A 24,646-nucleotide genomic window follows, 5' to 3' on the forward strand; every position below is an offset into this window, starting at 1 on the left:
AAAGGAAAGAAAAATAAATATGATTGATACTTAAGACAGACTGGTTTACATAAAGTGAAATAGGAAAACATGAATTTTTAGGGTTCCTGTTGATTTTTCCCCTTTTAAACCAAACTATTTGAGGTTGTTTATTGACAAGCTTAAAATATGGTAAAGAACCTGCCTGCCAATGCAGGAGACTATGAGAGAAGTGGGTTTGATCCCTGGGTCAGGAAAATCCCATGAAGGAGGGCATGGCAACCCATTCCAGTATTCTTGCTTGGAGAATCCCATGGACAGAGGAACCTGGGGAGCTGCAGCCCATGGGATTGCAGTCAGACATGACTTAGACGACTTACACACACACACGCAGAATGTATTAGCTGGAATTGGATTTGTATTATTATGTAGGCTGATATTATTTGAATTAAATAATTTCTGAACCTATATTAGTGTTCCTTAGAAGTGCAAATACTCAATTCTAAAAATCTTCGTGCTACTAAAAGGTGTTTTATTTTTTGGTGTTACAGCTGTACATTTTGCAGTTTAATTCAGAAAACAATGGTACAAAAAAGTTATTGCCTAGAAAGAGGAAATGCTGGATTCATGTAAAATAGTTATGTTCATCTTGATAAAAGATGATGATTCAACATAGTATGGTAAGCTAGAAGGTTTCTTTTTGTTTCTTAAAAGTTGATGTTTCATGTTGCCAGTTTTCTTGGGTAAAAGGCAACACCATATTTGAAATGGCCACAGAGTTGCCTGGAATTACGAATTGCTGAATAAGTTACCCAAGTTACTCTACCTACTTTTTCCTAGCAGGCTTTCAGCTTAATAGGTTCACCACTGGTTTAAAGTGTAACTGTTTAGTATAGACCTGTTTGTATTCTGGTTTAAATCAAGCTTTAAATATTTCTCAGTAGCCAAAGTTCAAATTTTAGCAAGAAAAAATCTTAGATTGAAATGAGGCCTCTTACCTAGATTTTCTTTAGCTTCCTGCTCACTATTGGAATGTCTGTATAACTAAAAATAAAATCTGTTTAATATCTGATTTCTGACTACATGTATGCTTTTCAAACATTTCCAGCTATGGTTCCATTTGCTATTAATAAAACTGTTTCAACTACCAGACTCTGAGAGAGAGGCATCTGGGGCCGTTTGTGCAGCTTGTTCGCTTCATCCTGTAGGGCAGCTCTTCTCATGTGTGGTTGGTCCATGGTCTGCAGGGTCAGTTCGCTTTCATGATGACACCGAGACATCATTTGCCTTTTCACTCTTCACTCTCTCATGAGTGTACCGTGGAGCTTCACAAAGTCTGAATGAGGTGTGATTGCAGATTCAGAGGATTGCAGAATCAGATGTGAGAATTTTTTTCCTTAAGCCAAATGTAAGAGATTTATAAAAACATAAATATTGCTCATTTGCTTTAAAAGGATACTTATTGTAATTATTTACATTAACGTAATGAGGTTATATCATTTAATGAATTAGTAAAAATGTCTAAAATTTTTCTTTAATTTTCTAATATAGCAGATGTTGATAAGATATGACCCACATAAACTGAAGCTCTTTGAATGCCTCATTAATTTCGATGAGTGTAAAGAATCTTGAGTCTAACAAGTTTGAGAAACCACTTTCATAAACCACATGTTGACTCGGTGAAATCTTTTCAAGATATTTCAGCATCAGTTTTTAATAGTACAATCTGTGTGATGTCTGTTTAATCATAGTAATCTTAGTGATTTTTATTTCTGAAGTAATGTGATAGTTTAATTTGTGAAGCTTCTAGAGAATTTTGGAGGTCTACAGGCCAGGGTCACCCCCTCCCCCTGCTCTTGAACTTCCTTTTCACTCCTGCCCCACCATTGATATGTGATAGAGTTGTATAACTTTTCTGGCCGTGTCATGTGCAAGAAGTGACTCACTCCCTCAGAATGAGGAATATCGCTGTCACTGTCACCACCATCATCAAACAACCAACGTATTGCAGATGTGTTCAACTTTGTAGTTTGGGGGCTTGATTGTTTAAGAAAGAAACTCAGTGGAATGCTTAATTCTCTTTAATTAGGGATTATGAGCAATTTAGCAATTTCTTATGGTGCTGTCTACAAACAGTGATTTTTATCTTGGTGGGTGAAAGAAATCTTTTGGGCCAAATAGTAAATTTGTGGTTATGGATTTTTCTGGTGTAATCAAAACTGCTGGAAAGAATACTGGCTTTTAGGAAGGGATTTTTGCTGCAGATATGGGGGAATCTATCTGTGTGTGTGTGTGTGTGTGTGTATGACATAAACTCTATTCAGTTTAAGAGGACAAGGACAGGAGAGGTTATCTAATGATGCTATGTGCTATCTTCTGAGGCCAAGAAAGATGAATTTCCCTCTGCACTCAGTTTTGGTCTCAATGCTGCAAATTTCATTGTTCATACATAATGTCATCCTCCATAGAAACTGCCTTAAGTTTTGACTCCATAGTTAGCAGTAGAGAGATAATTGTGTTTTCATGCATCGTTTTTGTTCTGCCATTAATAAATCATCATTAAGAGGCAGTGATTTTGAAGATTTATTTCTGATCATCAGAGCTGGTGTTTCAACATATTTTTAGTTGCATCATTTTTCTGGGGATTCATATTAACCAGTCATCTGCACATTTTGGTTGTAAACACTGTAAAAAGTCTTCTGCCTTCCCTGAGTTGTACTGTCCTGCTTCACCATCTGATTACAGGTGATGTACATCCTCTTACACAGGCCCAGAGGCTGATGCAGTCTCTTGAAAACAGTCTTTTGGATTGAGTGCCACAGGTTTGTGAATTGAGCTTGTCACAACCTTGATTCTAGGGCCTTCGAGCAGTAAGCAGCTTAGTCAAATGGATATGGTTTGTTTCTGTTTCTTTTGTCTATTTTATTCACCATGCTAGTTCTGAGTAGACCCCTGTGTAGTTTCAGGTTATGTCCATTTGCAAATGCCAATCAGTACATGGTAAATAGCTGCTTGTAGAGTCCAAAGGCCCAAGAAAGGAGCTCTGATGGCTGATGCCAGGAAAAAATAGAGGGCCAGCTCAAGAAGAGAGAAAGAACTTGCTCTTCCTTCTTCTTTTGGTTCCTTTTGGGTCCCTAAGAGATTTGGATGATGCTCGTCCACATTGGGAGGGCAAATCTCTTTGCTCAGTCTACTGACTCAAATTCTGTGCTCGTCCAGAAACACCTACACAGGCACACCCAGAAACAGTGTTTTACCAGTTATCTGGGCATCCCTTAGCACAGTCAAGTTGACACATTTAGCATCATACCACTAAACAGGTTTCTGTATTAGAAACTCAAGTGTTGTGGCCTCTATAAGGGAGATGTGCTCAGTCATAGTTCTTGCACAGGTCCATTCAGTCACCACTGGGTAGTGGATGTATCTGAGAAAGTTGGAAGAAGGGCATTTTAGGACAGAACAAGTGTGGATGCTTTGTTTACTCAGTGTCAGATGTGCTCGCCCTTCCTCTATGCTCTCAAATAAAATGAAGCAAAATGTTTAGTTACTGTCTCAGTACATTAAGATTTGTACATGATTGTGTGATTATCTGTAGGAGATACTTGAAGCCCTTTCTCCTTTGAAAACAAGACTCTGGAGCCAGTGTTTCAGCCTTTTCCTAACCTCCTGGGACCCGTGCCAGAGCCGAATGCTGAGATGGGTGGATCTTGATGGCCTGAGCCCTGGTGGCGTTTATGTGTTCCTGTAACTCTGATGATGGCTATAAAGCTCTTTAGATACAGATGTATAGAAAATTTTACATTGCTTGTGTCTTATGTTAGGAGCAGAGTAGTGGTTTAAAATAATGTTACAAAATATTTCCTACCTGATTTCAGTTGGACTAATCTTAGTCCTGATGTTTATCTGCACAGTTGAGTAATGATGATCTTGTGGTTGGTATGGAAAGCTTATCTATGGACTGATCCACCTGTGCTTGTGCCTGGAATCCTGTCCGACTCTTTGCGACCCCATGGACTGTAGCCTGCCAGGCTCCTCTGTCTGTGGGATTTTCCAGGCAAGAATACTGGAGTGGGTGCCACTTCCTCTTCCAGGGGAGTCTTCCCGACCCAGAGATGGAACCCATCTCTCCTGCATGGCAGGCAGATTCTTTACTGCTGAGCCACCTGGGAAGCCTGCCTGGAGTTGTGCTTGGCCTTTGAAGAAGAGTAATCTTAGACCCCTCTCTCTGTCCCTAGTCCCCTCCCCAAGTCAGGAATGGTTGAAGCTCTTAAGACTGTGTCCTAAGGGCTTGCGTGGGTGATCTTCCCAGCAGGCATCACCTGTGGTGGAGTGGCCTCAGCAGGGTTGACATTCTACTCCATACTGGCCATGCAGCACCCTGGGAGGGTAACTCTTTACTGTACTGTCTTCGTTTTGAGGAAATGCATCACAAGTTTCTTCAGAGGGAATCTTCTTAAGCCATATCGTATACAAATGTTAACTGTTTTTATTCCCCAAATTTCTGGAAAAACCTGACTGACTATTTTGACTTTTTATACAATAAGGATTTTGGTCTGATTTCACGTGACTCTGAATCTGGACCTTCCATTATTTGAAATGTGAGCTCCCAAGAACTAAGCAATTAAAATTTTGAAGGAAGTGCTCTGTTGTCTCCAGAAGATTATTTTGACTTTGCAAAGTGTTCATTTGATGAATCCACCTTCATATCCTAGTTAGGTTGTCTTTGGCCCTGACCCATCTATCACATCTGATAACAATGGGGGGACTAGAATGGCCTGTTTGGAGGGCTCTGGGAGTTATGATACCTGCCAAGGCCTGGTAGGTGATTGATGGACAAAGAAGGTCCTTCCTGTGTAATGCAGGTGAGTATGAAGTTATCCTTGTTCCCATTCTGGTTGGAAATAAGGAATATTGAAAAGGGAATCTCTGTACGTCTAATTGGTCATTAGTGAGTGCCTGTCCTTCTCCATCCACCCCATCCCACCCGCCTCACCCCTGCATTTCTCTTATGTTTTTATATTGTATAAAAATTTTTCCCAGGAAAAATATGGTCTTAGGAAGGACACAGATTGGCTATTTAAAATAAACGAAAGTACTGTATTAACAATCCTGAAAGATCACTAGGAAGGGAAATTGACTTCTTGACCTTGAATCACATATATTTACATTTAGGATGGGCTACTTGTGTGCTGTTAATAGAATGAACCAGTGTCACTTCAGCAGAACCTCCTGTTTGCCTTCTGGTCTGGTGTCTGCCTTTTTCTCCAGTGTTTGTCAGTAATCTTACTCGGAATGTTTAATTTCAGTTCTGACTTTTACATTCATTAATTCTAAACCTATTGCCTGACATGCAGAGATCTGGAAATCCTCCCTATACAGAGAGAAGATGCTCAGTCGTGGCTGACTCTTTGCGACCTCATGGACTATAGCCTACCAGGCTCCTCTGTCCATGGGATTTTCCAGGCAAGAGTACTGGAGTGGGTTGCCGTTTCCTTCAAACACCTTCCAGTCGAGCTGTCTTTTCTAAACCCACATGGTGATGAGTTTTGTCTTTTGTTAAACTCTTTTATCTCCTTAAATTTACATGCATCCCTCATTTCAAGAAATCCGGGCCAGGTATGTGGACAGATCCATAATTCAACCCAGAATCGGCCTGTCTCCTTTCCTGCTCAGAGCCACTGAGACGTCACTGTAAGCAGATTGAATGTGCTGCTGTTTTGTGGTTTTCATGCTGGTGCCTCCTACCACCTGGAAGCAGTCAATACATTTCTTTCGCCTTAAAGAAAAATTGGTGGAAATACTTCCTTCCCAGTGGCTTCTTCTCTGTGTTCAGAAGTATATCCCAGGACACCTTCAGTTGGGGGGCTTTTCACCGCTTCCTTCTTCATTCAGCATTGTGTTAAAATGTCTCATTCATAAGCACTTTGACTGTTATGCAGACTTCCAGAGTCAGTGATGAGGCATATTTATTAGAAATACTTGATATGCTTCTTGAATTGTTGCAAAAGTGAATAACTTTCCCCCTAATTTGCTACTTGGTGTGTTATTGTATTGCTGTTAGGAGCATAATTTTGGATCTGTGAAAAGCAAAATTTATAACCAGCCTCTTAATTTAACTTCTCTCTTCATCTGTAAAACAGTGATAGTAATATCTAGCATTTATTGACAGCCAATCCACTCTACTTATATTCATTTATTTAATTCTCACAACCTAATGAGTTATAAACTATTATTTTCCCTCATTTTATGTGTGAGAGAACTGAGCCTTGGAGAAGGAATTGGCCTTAAGTCACATAGCGCAGTAAGTTGGAAAGCCATGAGTCAAACCCAGGTGGTTTGTGTTGAATCAGATGATCTCCAAGTTCATGCCTGCCTTTAATTGTGATTTTGAGCAGGTCTTAGTCTAGTGAATTCTGGTTGAGCAGTACCCCTGGATCTGAGGCGGCTGAGGGAGTCAGTCCTGTGCTCTCTACTCCCTTCTGCTCTTCCTCAGTGCACATCATCAGCTTCTGTGGGAAAGGATGTTTTAATTCCTGAGACTCCTGAGGATGGTAGTGTTAGGTAACACCATTGTGTGATACAAAGGAAGCACGAGGGTGCTTTCCTCGTCCCACTTTATCCACTTGGTTTCATCTGGAGAAGAAGTCTACACATAAGTGAATAGGGGAACCAGACCATGGAATCATCCTGTTCTGTCCCTCACTTGTCAGATGGCAGATGACTCCACCAAGGTCACCCCCAGCTGACTAGTGACTGCGGACAGCACCAAAATCCTAGGTTACCTGATTTTAGTCTAGAGTCTCTGAAGCAGCACAGTGGCTCCCTTTATAGACGTCTCATCTTCAACCAGATTCCCAGCCTATTTAGGAAGATTGTGTCCATTACAGCTGTTTACATCCGTTGGGAACTTCTGTCTTACGCTGAGCCTGCCTCCCTTTGTTGTGTCTGTGGAATCCGGAGTCTGGAGGCTTTGGTAGCACAATGCCGCCACTTCCTGGTTGTCAGGTAGTATTGCACTGGGAAATCCAGTAGGCTTTCAGCTCCCTTTGTAAAGGCTGATAATAGGAGTAGTAAATCCAAGTGCAAACAGACCAGAGTGGTAATTCTGTGTGGGTGGAGTCATTAAGTGTGTCTGGCTCAGAAGATAACACATATTATACCTCAGAGCATCAGAATCACTGGCTTCGTTCTGAAAAAGAGGCATTGTCTAATTGCCCATTGTTAATACTTTTAAAAAGTTATCTCCGTTGCCTTTACATTTTCAAATACCTTATGTTTTTTCGGCATCTTCTGAGATGATCATGTGGTTTTTGTCTTTTGTTGATGTGGTTGTGTCACATTGATTGATTTGTGTTTGTTGAACCATCCTTGTGAACCTGGGATGAATCACACTTGGTCATGGTATATGATCTTTCTTATGTGTTGTTGGATTTGGTTGGCTAATATTTTGTTGAGAATTTTTGTGTCTATATTCATCAGAGATATTGGCCTGTAACTTTCTTTTTTTGTGGTATCTTTGTCTGGTTTTGGTAGTCATACGTCTTAGATGTGTTGCAGGAATACATAAAAGTATAAATTTTAGAATAGTGTTGCTAGAATCACTGGTTGATCTGAATTCCTTTGTGCTCTATCAGGTAATTCATTCCTGTAAGTGTTGAAGCATCTGTTAGTAGCTGAGTGAGTAGATAGACATCACTGTCATCTCCTGGAAGAATCCATATTCTAGAGAAGACATCACTGACAATTCTTAGTGAAGTTCTTGACGTTTTGTGTGAAGCATTAGTTGGAGTCACTTACTATCAGAGGAAACAGTGCTCTTTGGGTGCCTGTTCAGCTACAGTGTTTTTATGTGTCCTTTTAGGTAGTTTTCCATAATCCTGTTGTACAGAAGGGTAGATGAAGAGAATCTTAGTAATGTGCTCAGAGTCATGTGACAGGGAAGTGATGGAGTGGGGATTTGAACCCTGACAGACATTCCTTCACCTCCCTGTAGTCCATGTTCCCAGCACAGCAATGCTTGAACCAGGGTTTAGTCTTACCACTGTGCTTTAGCTTTCCTTGAAAACGAAACCATTAGACCATTGGTTTTCAACTGGGAGTATTTTGTACGGGAAGGGGAAGTTTGGTAGTGTTTGAAGACATTGTGGTTGTCACAGTGAGGAGGGAGGGGTGCCGCTGGCAGTGGCTGAAGGCCCAGGGATGCTGCCTTACATCTAACAGGGTGCTGGGCAGGCTGTGCAACAGGCTCATCTGGGTCCAGTGTCCATGGTTGTAGCTCAAGAGACCTTGTAGCGAACAGTGGGTTTACTTAAGTGGGTTTATCCCTGAGAACTGCCACCCAGGCTCAGCCCTTCTGCCCTGGCGTGTCTCCTTCTGTCCCTGGTGCCTGCTCTCGTCTTGGTCTTGCTCTTCATCGCCCTGCCTTGGGAAGAAGCCGCAGCCGTGTCCCACTGCTCTCCCACGGCCAGTGTTTTGGATCTCACTGACTGTGCCTTGGTCAGCAGTGCAGATAGAAGGCCCCATTTGTTAGCAGCTGCTGAAGGCCAAGCTCCTGTGAGATTCAGGTTCCTCAGTGTCCCACAGAATGCTTTCTTGAGCTGCAGGCAGGTGGACCACGTGCGTGTATCTTGTGTGTGTCTTGTGCTTTCTCTATCTTTGTGTCTTTCTTAGATCTTCTCCTTTGCCTAGAAAAAAATTCACTGAAGTGTTTCCCATTTTCCCCCAGGTCAGATGTTGCTTCCCCCATAATCCCTTGCTGGAAGTAATTGCTTCTGTCTGTAAACTCCTGTCTATATATAAACTCCTACACTATATGTAACATGTATTCTTTTCATGCAGCCTACTGATTTGTCCTCCTTACCTGCAGTATAAATAGTATAGAATATAAAAGTGCAAAATGGATAAAAACTAAAAAGTACCCATTATGTAGGATTATTCTTTGTATGCAATCTGTTCTACTCAAACTAGTCATGATGCCCTGTATTTGACACAGTTAATTGTGAAAGTAAGAATCTTAGTGTGTATGGTATTTACTTTGAAACAGTTCTTCACATTTGAGTTCAGTCAAGACTTCTGGCAGTTGTTTTCTTTTTTCATTCTGGTTCTTCAAATGGCTTAGGTATTTTAGCAAAAATAGTTAAGAGCCATCCTGGCCTTTTAGTGAAGACTTCATATCTTCTCATTTATTAAACCTGAAGGATCTGACTTCATTAGAGAAAGCTCCTCTAACCTACTTTAGGCTTTGGCCATCTCTTTTATAAACATGAAGCGTTTCTCGATTTTTTAGCTCTCATTCATTTCTGACCATGGACTTGGGATGAGAAGGTAGAGGCTGCTGAGAGGACTGGTGTTGCCCTCACCTTGGGGAGGTCTATTACTGCCCTCAGCTCAGTTGGAGAAGTGTTTCTGAGGCCCTGAAGGCCGTAGTTTACTGCCATGCTGAGATGCTTCTCAGCCAGGAGCACGAAGGTGGTCCCCTCAAGCTCTCCACAGCCTTCAAATGGAAAGAGACAGTATTTGGTCCTTTACTCTTTGAATGAACTAGAAACAAGCTAACTTTCAGGGATAACATGGTTAAGTATGCCACACACATCTATAGGACCCTGATAATCATCAGACTCTTCCTTATTCATAAATATTTGTGATAAGGTGTTCTATTCTCAGGACATCCCAAGATGATCTCCCCTCCACGAACTCATAGTATCTTCCTCACCAGTGATTTGCTGTGTTCATTGCAATAGAGCAATAAATGACAGAAAAAGGGAGGGAGGATATAATTCAGTCTGGGTGATTGGCAGTCCTTGAAGAGATCTGTTAGGTCTTGCTTGGTAAATTCTTTCTGATTTATTGCCCTTAATGGCCTTGACAGTGTGCTGAAAACAGTTTATAAATATTTGCAAAACAATTAAATCTTAAGGTAGAAAAAGTATGTATTCATGTAGTACTGCATACATAGTTAATGTTAAATTTAAAAAAGTATAACACTGAATGAATTAGTTAATTAAACTGGGGCAATGTATAGATTCAGGTTTGGTTTCCTTTGTTTCCTGAAATAAGTTACTTTGAGGGATAGAATCATAAGAGTATTTTGGCTGGGATTTTTCGAAATGTAAAAATTGACCTCATAATTAACTTGTCCATATTTTTGTGGTGCTGGTAGTAATTGTGTGTCCCCTCCTCTGCCTGTCCGCCTGTTCCCAGGGGCTTTTGATCATGGGTATGGTTTGCGCCTGTGGGCGCCTGCAGTCCTGTTCCTAATACTGTTAGATTTTCCTTTTCAGAGTAAGAGGGACCATCTACTCATGAACGTCAAATGGTACTACCGTCAGTCTGAAGTCCCAGATTCTGTGTACCAGCATTTGGTTCAGGATCGACATAATGAAAATGGTAAATATCTCCTTCTGGTTTGACCCTTACACTTTCTTAGCTTTGGGCAAAGTTCTTTCTAAGAACATTCATTAAATAGAGATAACCACTGTTCAGAATTTTCACTGAAAAAGCATTTTATAAATAAAGACTTTACTGGAGTGTTCACTTTTTTGTTGGGTTCTTTCACTGTTTCTGCCTTAAAAGAGAAGCAAACTGATCATGTGCAGGTAACATCTTCTCCTTGAACTTGGAGTAAAGATACATTTTCAGAAATAAAAGTAGCTTTGTCTTCTTACTCCTTTTTCTCACCTAATGTTGAACTAATGACACTTAAAATCCTATAGAATTGCATTTTGTTTCTTTTAAATAACTGTATTTTTGAACTTCTCTGAATTCAGGGTTGTGAACTTCAGTTTTCAAAGCAGAGCTTTCCTGAGTATTTTGAACTTTAGTTTGAGTATTGATTTTTAGAACAGTAGGAAGGTAGTTCAGAGCATCTTTTATTTTTTTCTTCCACTCTCATTGTAGTTTCTACCCAATAACTTTATTGGCATATGAGTGTGCATATGTAATATATAGATATGTAGTGTACATATGAATGTACATTATATAAATGTACATTCCATTTGTTCAGAAGTGTAATAGCTTCTTTTCATTGACTTCTTGTTTTGAAAGGTGCTAGGCCTCATTTTAGCTGATTGACATTTGTTACCCATTGTTTATATGCTTTAGGGGTTGTCACTTCCCACTTCCGGATGAGGAAATCAGGGCTCAGAGAGGCTGAGAGAGTTGCCGAGACTTCCTGTCTTCTGAGTGGAGGACCCAGCTCAGGGGTCCAGCTCTCTGGCCCTTTTCACACTGCTTTGGGAGATGAGTTTTGAGTCAGCAAACCAGTGGTCAAAAACAGTTTTCTTTTCCTTTTTTTTTTTTTTTTTGGATTAAGGTCACATTAGAGGTCAAGCCTGTGAGTGCAATAATATGCAAACAGCTTTGAAGAATAATAGTCTTCTATGTTTTACCATTTTTTTCTTTTTTGAGACTATTAAAAGTTCTATTAAAGCAGTTAAATGATTCTTTTTTAAATATAGTTTAGTAATAAAATGTAAGATGCACAAGATCAGTAACTTTTTTTTTTAGTGGTTAGCAAGTTGCTAAAGTATGATAGTTGTTTCTTTTCCCTTCTTTCATTTTGTGCTTAAGCATTTCAGCAAATGGTGGGGACTTAACTAACGGGCAAAAACAGATTCGGCAGGACACTTTTTCCTGTTACTCCTGCTGTATGTTATTCCTCTTCTCGATTTTGCTCACCAGGACAGGTTATTTATTGTGCTTTTTATAGTAGAAGTTGAACCTGAAAGAAAAATTTTGTAGAATTTTCCTATTTTGGGAAACTCAGTTATAATATTCTCCTAATTAATTTTCTCTTATTTTCCTTTTTGGACAGACTCTGGAAGAGAACTTGTCATTACAGACCCAGTTATCAAGAACCGAGAGCTCTTCATTTCCGATTACGTTGACACTTACCATGCCGCCGCCCTCAGGTAAGCACCCAAGATGCATGATCCTTCTGTGGAGAAGAAGTCATCAAGCATGCAGGTACAGAGTCTGAGCTGTCCGGATCTCATCTGATATCGTAATACCAGTCACACTCTATGTGTGGTCTCAGCAAGCTGGCACTCGGTGTGAACTTTGTGGGTTGCTGAGGTCTCAGAGGTGGCCTCTGTCTTCACTAATCTGGGTGGAGGGAAAATCTATATTTTTTTCTTCCTTCCTTCCTCCCCCACCCCCTATAGTTATATATTTTATTTCCTTGAAAATTTATTGCTGAATTACTTAGGGTGAGGTGTTAAACAGATTGGGCTTCCCTGGTGGCTCAAATGGTAAAGAATCTGCCTGCAATGCAGAAGACCCATGTTTAATACCTGGGTTGGAAAGATCCCCTGGAGGAGGAAATGGCTACCCACTCCAGTATTCTTGGCTGGAGAATCCCATGGACAGAGGAGCCTGGCGGGCTACAGTCCATGGGGTCACCAAGAGTCGGACATGACTGATTATTATATAGATTATTGCCTGAAGATTCAGTCTCTGCCACTGGAAAAGTGTTTGTCACTTACTTGTGTCTGACTCTGTGCGATCCCATGGAGTGTAGCCTGCCAGATTCCTCTGTCCCTGAGATTCTCCAGGCAAGAATACTGGAATGGGTTGCCATTTCCTCCTCCAGGGGACCTTTCCCATCCAGGGATAGAATCCACATTTCTTGTGTCTCCTGCATTTTGGAAGGCAGATTCTTTTCTGCTGTGCCACCTGGGAAGCCCATTACTTGGGAATGGGGAAAGCATATTGAAGATTTTATTCTGAGGTAACGTTGCTGCTAGTCTTAAAGTCTTTGGTAATAATGGCAAAAAAGTGAGCATAAGCTTCATACCTTTTGGTATTTTCTGTCCCTTTCAAGAAAAAAATACCTATTTATTCTGGTATATTTTGTTTATGAGATGAAGACTTGGGGCTTCTTAAGTGGTAAAGGAATAAGACAAGAGATTTTATTATACCTTTTCCCCCATCAGAAATAACAAAAATGGTGAAAGAACCACTTTTTTTGTTTAAGAATACAGTTTAAAAACAAATCATAGGGATTTGCTGGCGTTTAGCTACAATGAGATAGAGCGATTTCTCTATTATATTGCTCAGATGGTATTCAGCAGAACCATCTGGAGCCTCTTGTATAAAGCTGCGTAGCTCAAGCCAGTTATTTCAAGGCAAAGTGTAGCAACTTTTAACACAGGGCAGGTTTGGGCAAACTTTTTTGGTCAGATAGTCTTTCATGGTCTCTAATTGCAGCTACTCAATTCAGCCATCATAGTACAAAAGCCAGAGGCAATGCGTAAACAAGTGAGATGGCTGTGTGCCAATAAAACTTTACTTGCAAACACCGAAGTCTGAATTTCATTTAATTTCCACATGTCAGGAGATGCAAGTCTTCTCTGACTTAGTTTGTGGCCATTTAAAAATGGAAAGACCATTCTTAGATCTCAGGCTGTACAAGAGCAGGTGGTAGACCAGCTCTGGATTGCAGACTGTAGTCTGCCAGCCCCTGCTGTAAGGAAAGGCGTGTATGGGGTTAGATTTGGCTTCTTACAGAGCTTGAGATACATTTGGAGAATTCCTGTAGTGTTTTATAAATTTCTTTCAAAATTCCCCCAAGTTTTTCATGTCTTCTTGGGGGTGGTTTTCCAATCTTAAACTTGCATGATGAACAGAGTGAATTAATGGAAGGTTGGACAGATTGATGGAACCACTGAATTGTCAGCCAAGACAAGTGGATTGATCCTGGGATAATTTCTTACCTGTTTTACATGCTTCCCACCCCCACACCCCCATCTTATTTCATTGATTCAGGTGAATGATTTATAATCAGTTTAGAGTTTAAGTTAAGTAAACATGTGATATAAGTTACTCTGGTTATTCAATGGATTTTTATATATTTGCTTACAGCAAATTTATTTGAAAATTTGTCAGAGACTGATAGATCTGTATAGTCATTTTATACTATTTTAGCATTTTTAGAAGAACCAGTTGTTCCAGATAATTCTAGGTGGACCCAGATGAATGAACTTTGACTTGGTTTATAATCAGTATCTTCTGTAATTGTATGCGTCATCGTGTCTTCAGTGGCCACCGAAGAGCTGGAGTGCTATTGCGGTGATTCCTTATCTCCTTTTTGCTGTGTATGCGACTAGAACCCTTCTTGATTAGCTTTTTTTTTTTTTTTTCTCATGTGGCATTTTCCTTTAAGGAGGTCATGAGATGGTTTTATAAAATTGTCATCTTAAATTTGATTTTTGTCTGCTACAAACAGAGCATCTCTTGGGTGACTTGACAGTTGGGTGTTTTTCCCCAAGGACACCAGATGAATGTGAGCATCACCACATGGTTACTGGTGATCTGGTCTAGCAGCTGCTCTGTAACCCTTGTGGGTGTGTTGACGTTTGTCTGCATCTGGGGCTCATCTGGGGGTTCTTGCTTTTGCTTGATAATCCTGGTTTGCAGTGGCAGAGTGCTCACCATAGGATCACTCTGATAAAAGCAGAGTTGAATAGCGTGCCCCTAGGAATCTCTATTCCTTTTCTCTTCACTAAAGCTAGATTACTTTAATTTTAAAGTACGGGGGTGGGGGTTACGCTTTCATTTTTTAATTCCAATTCTTCATTCACCGTTTGACCATTGAAAGAATTTTTTTCATTCTCCACAGGTAAAAAGTAGTACTGCCAAAAATAAACTTCAATTTTGAAAGAGGACAAATAAAATAGTCCATAGGCACATGAACAAGGATCAAATGAATGTACTGAAAAACCCATGGAGGACAAAAAAGAAAGAAAAAGGACGATAGTGCTTACTTAGCACCATTCTTCTCAGAGATCAAAGTGCTCAGTTGTGTGGATTCTTTGGGCTCACAGAGCCTCTGAGGGGGCTCTGGCCCTTCCATTCAGTCAGGAGGAAACCCATGTATAACTTTCTCTTTCAAGCTGGTGCTGGGGTTGGGCTGTAAAGGCCCAGAGAGCTTTGTCCTTTCACCATCATAAATCAAAAGGAAAACAGAACTCCTAGGCAGCCTCTCTGTGTAAATGGAGCCTGTGGCATTCCCCCGTGCCCCCTGCCGACCGGATTTATTCCCAGAAGAGATGGTGGGATCTTCACAGTAGTAGAAATCTGAGTTAAGGTCCAGCATTATTGCTGTGCTGCTGTTCTTAAATTTTTGCCTTGGCTATCCCCCATTCCTACCTTTGAGGCTAAGTTTGTACAACTGTTTATTTTCTTTTCTTCTTTACGTTGATCAATAACCAGGTAGTAATACTATGTTAGTAGTCTTTTTGAGTTCTCCTTACTCCCAGGTATGTATTTTTGGCTGACACTGGTGTGATAGGAAAAGATCCAGATGGAAATTAGGAGACTTCAGCTTGAATCCTGGCTCTGCTCCCTGGTTTCATGAAGAAGGTCACATTTGTTAACCTTAGTGCCTTCTTTTTAACAAACTTAAAAAAAATGTCATATGATTAAGTGACAGAACCCTGAACTGGTTCTGTATCCAGGAAAGTACAGAGCATGAAGAAGCCTCTTGCAGAATATCTCATACTCAGTAGCCTGAGTAGTGCTCATGAATCTGAATTGGCTTCTTAAAGGCATAAAGCGAAGAAAATAAAAAGTGAAATGAAGTACAGGTATGTGTTGAGTTCTTGGTGGTACAGTTACTTCATTTCTCTGTGGCCTCTGGGATGACTTGAGTGGATTCTCAGATCACTTCAGGCATGGGGAGAAGTGTTCAGCCCTAGGAGCCATCTCCAGATGTTCTGAGAATCAGCAGATTAGCTAGATTAAGCTAAATGAAAAAATGTAGCTTGCAGTTTATTTGCTGTTATAGTTTTTTTTTTTTTGCCCTAAGGATAATATTTTATTGACATCAAAGGATCAAGAGTGATTGTTTTTTGATTGGATTATGAACATGTGACCCAGACAATATTTTCAGGTCACTTGTAACACAAGATTTTCAAGTATTGATAGAGGAGGGCAGACAGGAGGTCACAGCTGTCTCGTCAGCTTGAGAGCTATTTTCCAGCCTTCTGATTATCTGTGACCTATTGGGAAAAAAATATCCAAGGTAGGTCAGGTTATAAGATGTCATCTAACCTAGGAATTCACTGTCATAAGAATATGTTTTAGAGTGAATTTTCTGGAAGCCCTGGACCAAGAAACCTTAAATTATGTCTTTTGGGCTTCTGATTGCCCCTTTTTCAACCCAAATCAAATTATCTGCTTACTTTGTTATGGACAGCTGGAATCACATGTGTGTAGTAATTGAAACAGATTAATGACATCATGGTATAGTTCCTCAGCCCTTCCTTAGAATTTGCAAAGTTCCTTTAGCTCCCGCAAGTTACCTCAGGGCTCTCACGAAGCCTCAGAGCTCTTAGTGTTGCAACTTAAGACTCATTTTCCAGCTTCAGTCCACCGTTCTTTTTATGTGAAATGACTGACCTACAGCATTTTTATTCTTTTTATTGTTCTGTCTGTACATGCTTAGAACTTCATTAGATACCATAACTTGCCAACCATTGATTTCTTTATTCATCCATCATTTAACACATTATTGAGCTACTCATAGGGGGAAGGCTCTGTAGGTGCTGGGAACACCTCACTGAGTAGTATGCTGTCTCTGCCCTTGAACATGTCATAGTCTTTTAAAAATTCTATTGTTGGGAGCTACTTTTGGACACAAAGAAAAGTTACAAATACTGAATTTTCATGTATCTCTCTCCCAGTCTTCATCTGTGTTAGCATCTTATGTAATTACAGTATAGCTGTCAGAACCAAGAAATAGCATTGGAACAATGCCATTGAATCAAAGACCTTACTTGGTTTTCATGGTCACCTTACTTCATTTGGGTTGCTAGAAACAAAAGACGATAGACTGGGTGGCTTATAAACAAGAGAAATTTCATTCTCAGAGTTTTGGAGGCTAGAGGTTCCAGGTGTGTGTGTTTGTGTCTTAGGCTGCCTGTGTGTGTGAGTTCTGGTGAACACCTGGCTCTGGTGTGCAGACTGCTGGCTTCTCCCTGTGTCTTCACGTGGTTCAGAGCAGAGGGCGTGGTCTGCCTAGCACCACAAGATTCCTCGTACCCTCCCCTTTTCTTTTTTCTTTTTGCCATTGCTCACTGCATGTGTGACCTTAGTTCCCAAACCAGGGATCAAACCCACGCCCCCTGAAGTGAAAGCAGAGTCTTAACCAGGGAGGTCCCTCTCCTCCCCTTTACTGGTAACTTGTTTCTTCTACAGTGAAACACTCAGCTCTTATTTTTTAAAAATATATTTATATTTGCTTATTTTTATCCAATTCTTTGATATACTTAGTTTCAGAATTTGTTACCCATGCACCTGTGAGAAACAAATTTATTGACTGCATACTAGTCTTAAGTCTTATGTACAGTCCCTGGGGTCACAAAGAGTCAGACATTTCTGAGTGACTAACACATTTTTTCACATAGTGTATATTATGGACAAGAGCCTGTTTTCTCAAATCATTCAGGTCAGTTCTGTTTTTCATAGCTCCCTAGGTGTGCTTGTATTATTTATTTATGGTATAGCTAGGTTCACCTTTGTTAGACTTTTATTCCAACTTTGGTTCCTCTTCGTTGATTTGAGATGTTTAGTTTTTGGGTGAGGGAGGGTTTGTGGACTATTGCTGTGGATCCAAGGTTCAGAGCTGTAAGAAGATCCAGTCTTGAGCCCCACTGCCATGTTCCCATTCCCCATTTCTTCCCTCCTCTTGCCTAGCTACCTGGTATAGATAACTGATCCCTTTACCTCTTAGTTTATCCTTCTTGTATTTTCTTTTCACAGATGAGCAAGTACATGTCTATTTTCTTGTGCCTTCTTTCTTACGTGTAGGCTAGCATACTCTTTTGCACTTTGCTTTTTTTCACTTCGTGGTTCTAGAAATTGCTCCATGGCAGTTCATTCCACTCACTCTTTTCCACAGCTATGTAGCATTCCACTGTATGGCTGTGCTGTGGCTTACTCGCCTGCTCTCTTGTGTGTGCAGGCATGTGGGTTGTTTCGATCATAAACGATGCTGCAGTGAGCATCCTTGTGCAGATGTGATTCCTTATTACTGGACGAGTATCTTCAGGGTGGATTCCTAGGAAAGGGGTTGCTGAATTGAAAAGTTTATGTGTATATGTTTCCCGCCCTGAGAGCGTATACCAGTTTGCATTTCCTCCAACAATGTCTGAGGCTTTCTGTTTCCCAACAGAATGTGTTATGTTATTTTAAAAACTTTTGCCTGTCTGATTGATAGATGAGAAACAGTATCTCAGTGTTGTTCTACTTTACTTTGCTAACAGTGAGTGAGTTTGAGCATTTTTTCATTTCTGAAGGATATTTTTGTCTATATTTCTGTGAATTATCTGTTCATGTCTTTTCTGTGGGTTTTTATCTTTGTCTCTCCCTTTCTAAAAGTTATTAATATGCCTGTTGCAGATATTTTCTCCTACTTGTCGGTTTTCTTGTAATTTTATCATTTTAAAAATTACGCAAAGCTTATTTCTGTTTAGTCAGACTTACCAGTCTTTTCTTTGATTCCCTCAGGACGTTGAGTCATAGTTAGAAAGTACTTACTTACACCATTATTTCTTTTTTTTTTTGGAGGGGCTGGGGGAGATGTGTTAGGTCTTTGTTGCTTCTCTAGTTGCAGTTCAAGGGCTTGGTTGCCCTGTGGGAGGTGGGATCATAGTTCCCTATGCAGAGATTGAACCTGCATTCGCTGCACTGGAAGATGGATTCTTCACCTGTGGACCACCAGGGAAGCCCCCTTACCCCACGTTTTATAGAGGCATTCTACCCGACTGACCCACCCAGTACCGTTTACTGTCTTTACCTCAGTGGTTTGAGATGCCCCCTTTATTTCCAGTATGTATTCTGGTCTTGCTATTCTGTTTCCTATTGTCTGTTTATGTGCTGGCGCTACACTCTTAATTATAGAGGCTTTATGTGTGTGTTCAGTCATGTCTAACTCTTTGCAGCCCATGGACCACAGCCCGCCAGGCTCCTCTCTCCATGGGATTCTCCCAGCAAGAATTCTGGTGTGGGTTGTCCTGCCCCTCTCTGGGGGATCTTCCCGACTCAAGGACTGAACCCGCATTTCCTGTGTCGCCTGCACTGCAGGTGGATCTTTTACCACTGAACTACAGGGGACGCCCACAGAGGCTTTATAGTATGTTTTAAAAGTTTGGAAAAGTGCCATATTGAAGTTTCCTATCCATGAATAGGGGATATTTTCCCATTTGTTTGTGTTTACTTTTGTGTCTTTGAAGGTGAAGGTGAAAGTGAAGGTGAAGTCTCTCAGTCGTGTCCGACTCGTTGAGGCCTCATAGACTATAGTCTAGCACACTCATCCGCCTGTGGGATTTCCAGGCAAGGGTACTGGAGTGGGTTGCCATTTGTGTCTTTAAGGAGTATTTAAGAAGGTTTCTTAAACACTTAAGACAATTAAATTTTAAAAGTGGCAAGGCAGAGAGGATTTAGTGGCAGTAATGTTGTATATTGTTGTATTTAGAGCAACCACTGAAACTGTTGAACCATGGTTCAACAGAATGTGAACTGTGAACTTCCAGATGTTCAACCTGGATTTAGAAAAGGCAGAGGAACCAGAGATAAGTTACCAACATCCATTGGATCATAGAAAAAGCAAGAGAGTTCCAAAAAAACATCTACTTCTGCTTTATTGACTATGCCAAAGCCTTTGGCTGTGTGGATCACAGCAAACTGTGGAAAATTCTTCATAGAGCTCAGAATACCAGACCACCTTACCGGCCTCCTGAGAAATCTGTATGCAGGCCAGGAAGCAACAGTTAGAACTGGACTTGGAACAATAGACTTGTTCCAAATCGGGAAAGGAGTACGTCAAAGCTATATATTGTCACCCTGCTTATTTAACTTATATGTAGAGAACATCATGTGAAATGCCAGGCTGGATGAAGCACAAGATGGAATCAAGACTGCTGGTAGAAATATCAACAACCTCCTATACACAGATGATAACCCTCCTTATGGCAGAAAGTGAAGAAGAACTAAAGAGCCTGTTGATGAAAGTGAAAGAACAGAGTGAAAAGCCGGGCTAAGACTCAAAAGATGATCTTCAAAAAACAAAGATCATGGCATCTGGTCCCATCACTTCATGGCAAATAGATGGGGAAACAATGGAAATAGTTTCCATTTCCATGGAAATTGATGGGGAAATTTTATTCTCTTGGGCTTCAAAATCACTGCACATGGTAACTGCAGCTATGAAATTAAAAGACACTTGCTCCTAGGGAGAAAAGCTATGACCAACCTAAACAGCACATAAAAAGCAGAGACATTACTTTGCTGACAAAGCTCCATCTAGTCAAAGCTATGTTTTTTCCACTAGTCATGTATGGATGTGAGAGTTGGACCATAAAGAAAGCTGAGCATTGAAGAATTGATGCTTTTGAACTGTGGTGTTGGAGAAGTCTCTTGAGAGTCCCTTATACAGCAATGAGATCAAACCAGTCCATCCTAAAGGAAATCAGTCCTGAATTTTGGAAGGACTGACACTGAAGCTGAAACTCCAATACTTTGGCCACCTGATGCAAAGAACTGGCTCCTTGGAAAAGACCCTGATGCTGGGAAAGATTGAAGGCAGGAGGAGAAGGGGACAACAGAGGATGAGATGGTTGGATGGCATCACTGACTTGATGGACATGAGTTTGAGCATGAGTTCTGGGAGTTAGTGATGGACAGAGAATCCTGGCATGCTGCAGTCCATGGGGTGGCAAAGAGTCAGACATGACTGAGTGACTGAACTGACTGTAAAATTATATAGAGCAATACACTCAGAACACTGTATCAAGATGGAATCTAGAAAACCTTCATATAACCCATAAAGGAAGGCAAAGGAAACGGAAGAACTAGAAACAGAAAAGAAATCTAAAAAAGAAAAAAATTCTATGCCTATGCAACAGACATGATAATCCCTCTGTCTCACAATCTTTTTCCCCCTCATTTTTGTTTAAGAGTGGCAGTGATAGCTGTAAACAAACATGCTACTCTGAGCTGTCTGTATAAGCTTGTGGGCCTCTCTCTCCATGAGTTTCTCTGAGGTTTGTATATCTGGGGTGTATGAAGACTTGCTCAATTCTGGGTCTAGTTTGAGGGAATGAATTTCTGGCCAGGGTTTCCATTTGTTTCTCTGCTTGTATGAGGAGGTTCTCTCTTTTTTTCGTCCCCTTCAGATGGCCCTCTCCCACTAGCCACAGAGCTGTCTAGGTGGTCTGGTGCCCAGGGCATACCTGTGGGGCATCACAGCAAAGCACTTCCCGAGCAAGTCTTTCCCAGGAAACTCTTGTTGCTGCTGAACAGAAGGACCCTCAAGCATGATGCTTCCCTGTCTTTAGAAGCATCACGTTAGATATGGGGACTGAAGGACTGAGGAGACTGTGAAAGCAACTGTTTCAGCGAGGTGGGCGTGATGGCAATTTTCTCCTAGCAGTCTCTCTGCCTCCATTTCACAAACACTGTCAAATAATGTACTGTTCTGAGCTAGAGCATGAAGAAAGGAGAGCGCTGGAGAAAAAATACTGAGTGCTTAAAATGGTACATGCACACACACTTTAAACGGAAGCTCTTCAGCGCCAGGTGACATGAGACATATCTCAGAATGGATTCCGGCCAGTTAGAACCAACTGAGTGCTGAGGGGCTTCCTGCTCAGGCCAGCCCTGTCTTCACCTCTGCCCAGTACTCAGGGCTCCTGAACCGGCAGGGACAGCTGCAGCTCCATGCTGATGACACTTGCTTTTTTCTCCCAGTACTTTATATATATATATACCAAAAAATTCAGAATTCAAGTTTACATTTTCACAAATTTTGGCAAATTTGTTTGACCCCAAACAAGACACAAGATGTTCCCATCATCCTAAAAATTTCCCTTCAGCAGCTTTTCTCTCTAAACTTCCCTCCTCAAAACAGCCACTGTTTTCTCCCACCATCAATTCCTCTATGCTCTTCTAGAACTTCATATAAACAGAATCATACAGTATGTAATTTTTTTGTGTGTGGCTTCTTTTACACAACTTTTAGTTTTTTAGATTTTTCACAATGTGCTATCAGTAACTCTTTCCTGTGTATTGTTATCTAGTAATCTCATTATAAAATATATAGTACTTTGTTTACCTGTTTCTTTGTTGATGGACATTTTGTACCAAGGCTAGTGTAAACAAACTGTTACAAACAACAACAAAAGCACAATGAAGGAAGCAGTATGATAGAAGCAGAAATTTATGAGAAAAAAACATTAGGTCTAATTAATCAAGTACTTTAAAGAATTCTGATAATTTATTAAAAGTACATTATGACCAACTGGGATTTATTCCAGGAATGCAAGGTAGGTTTACTGCTCAAGACTCTGTTAATACCATATACCATGTTAGTAAGTCTAGAGGAAAAGCTTATCCCCAAAACTATGGTTGTGATGCAGTTATTCTAAAGTAGGTGTCATGTTTAATGGGAATACCTGAGAGACATTGTCATTGAGATCAGGAAGAAGGTGAAGATGTCCTCAGTTTCCACTGCCTTCCACGTTTTCATCGTGTTAGCCGAACAGTGCAGCTGGAGACTTCCGTTTGTTGTTCAGTCGCTAACTCTGGACTGATTCTTTGCAACTCCATGAGCTGTGGCTCTCCAGGCTCCTCTGTCCATGGGATTTTTCAGGCAAGCATACTGGGATGGGTTGTCATTTCTTCTTCCAGGGGATCTTTTCACCTCAGGTATTAAACCCTCATCTTCTTGTCAGGTGAATTCTTTACCACTGAGCTACTAGAGAAGCCCTCAGTAGAAGCTTAAGAAAGGGTGAAGAAGAAGTGAAACCATGTTTATTTCCATATACAGTTAGCATTCGGGAAAACCTCAGAGAATCAATGATCAAACTATATCATATGCTAAAAAATTGAGTAGCAGGATATAAAATTAACATATGAATATCCATACTCTTCCTATAATTAAACATGAAACAGTTGAAGGACATAGTGGTAGATAAAACCCCATTAGTACAGTTTCATAGTCATTTGCCAGATGACAGCCTTCTCTTCTCAGTGATCTGGGTTTTCCCTGAACCATTTGTGTTGCCCCTCCAGTAAAGAATCTGCCTGCAAGTGTGGAAGATTTGGGTTCGATCCCTGGGTTGGGAAGATCCCCTGGAAGAGGTCATGGCAGTCTACTTCAGTGTTCTTGCCTGGAGAATCCCCAAGGACAGAGGAGCCTGGTGGGCTACTGTCCATGGGGTCAAAAAGAGTCAGCCACAATTGAGCACCTAAGCACAGCACAGCCATGTCCTTCCCTGGGAGCATTTTGGCAGTGTTTTTGGGTGTCACAGTGATGGCGCATGTGGGTGCTTTGGGGCAGAGGCTAGGGATGCTGCTCACTATAGGAAAGCTGCTGTCAACAAAGGATTTTAAGTAAAATTTAAAATTCATTTCTCTTCAGTTGCACCAATCACATTTTAAGTGTTCAGTAACCCTATGCTGTCTTCTAATCAGTTGTATACAAAGGAACTTTAGGAATTCAATAATATTTTTATTACATTTCTAAAATGGAGATTGTCTGAGATCATCTTGTCTTCTGCCCAATACTGAGGCTTTGGTCACAGGTTCCTTAAGCTGTTTGGGAAAGGAGGGCATTGCTTTTTGATTTGGCAGGAAGTGAATGAACATCTGCCATATTGACATCCCTCAGTTTCTTTCACTAACACCTTGGCCAGTAGCAAGTGTGTGCATATTGTTAACATTTCAGCTAGTGGATCCTTGTGGGAATGGAATGCCTACTCAAGCAGTGGGAGGTCACATCCCTGGAAGTGTCTCACATGTGTTGTTGATGAACCTTTGATCCACCAATTGTCTTTACTCTGATTTTAGCCTTTGGCTTCCACCTTTGGCTTCCACTTAATGTTAAAGTTGCCTAAATGGCTAAGGGAGTTGAAATTCTTAAAACCTCCTTGCCTTCTTGGGAATCCTGGAAGTTCTCCCAACACTCCAGTGTGTGCATAGGTGTGTTTCATGGGAAGGTGGGCACTACCTCATGGTGTGATGTAAATGACATTTACATTTGGTGCCTGGAAACTCTGCTTCAGGAGTTATGTAGAATGCTCAACTATATTGTGGTCTAACTTATGTTAGTAGATGAACCTGCCTTACTGCTCTTTATTGCAGTATTTTGATGGAAAGTATTTTCCAATGTAGTCATTTAATGTTACCTGAAAATTTGGGAAGTGTGTATTTCTATATTCAAACACATGTATATATTTAAAAAGTTAAAATTTCTCCAGGTTTTAATTTCCAAGACAGTGAATGTCTTCCATACTCAGTTACACTTTCTCCTTATCTTAAGGCAGCAGGAGAAAAAGGCCCATTTTGCTTTGATGATTACCAAGACTTTAGATGGGTTTTTGGGTAAAGTAGTGTGACTGTGGTTTAAATTTTCCCCAAAAATGTTTCATATCCTTTTATCCCAATCCTGCCCTTAGTTTATCTTTGTTGTTTAATTTTATTATAAGACTTAAAAGACTGAGATAAAAGCAGTTATGTTGTGCCAGCAGCCAGCGTGAGGAATCCCGCCCGTGACAAGGTCATGAGGAAGGAAGCCTGACAAAACGCAAGGACGTTAGGCTTCAGGGGTTCCCCCTGGAATTTCCTGAGCATGTACCCCCAAAACCAAACAATCTGCCAGCTTTTTTACTCTGCTCTTCTGATATTCTCT

At 40.7% G+C, this 24,646-nt stretch overlaps 1 protein-coding gene across 2 annotated transcripts in view; it reads left to right on the plus strand.

The window, feature by feature from the left end:
* RERE (arginine-glutamic acid dipeptide repeats) overlaps positions 1-24,646 on the plus strand; it is a 263,855-nt gene that overhangs the window by 78,863 nt on the left and 160,346 nt on the right. For both annotated transcript variants that reach the window (XM_068986550.1, XM_068986551.1), the window contains 2 exons: positions 10,239-10,344; positions 11,771-11,867. In XM_068986550.1, coding sequence (XP_068842651.1) covers positions 10,239-10,344; positions 11,771-11,867 — 203 coding nt within the window. The remainder of the gene's footprint in view (positions 1-10,238; positions 10,345-11,770; positions 11,868-24,646) is intronic.

Source organism: Capricornis sumatraensis, chromosome 14 (genome assembly GCF_032405125.1).
Source record: "Capricornis sumatraensis isolate serow.1 chromosome 14, serow.2, whole genome shotgun sequence".
Lineage (NCBI taxonomy): Eukaryota > Metazoa > Chordata > Mammalia > Artiodactyla > Bovidae > Capricornis > Capricornis sumatraensis.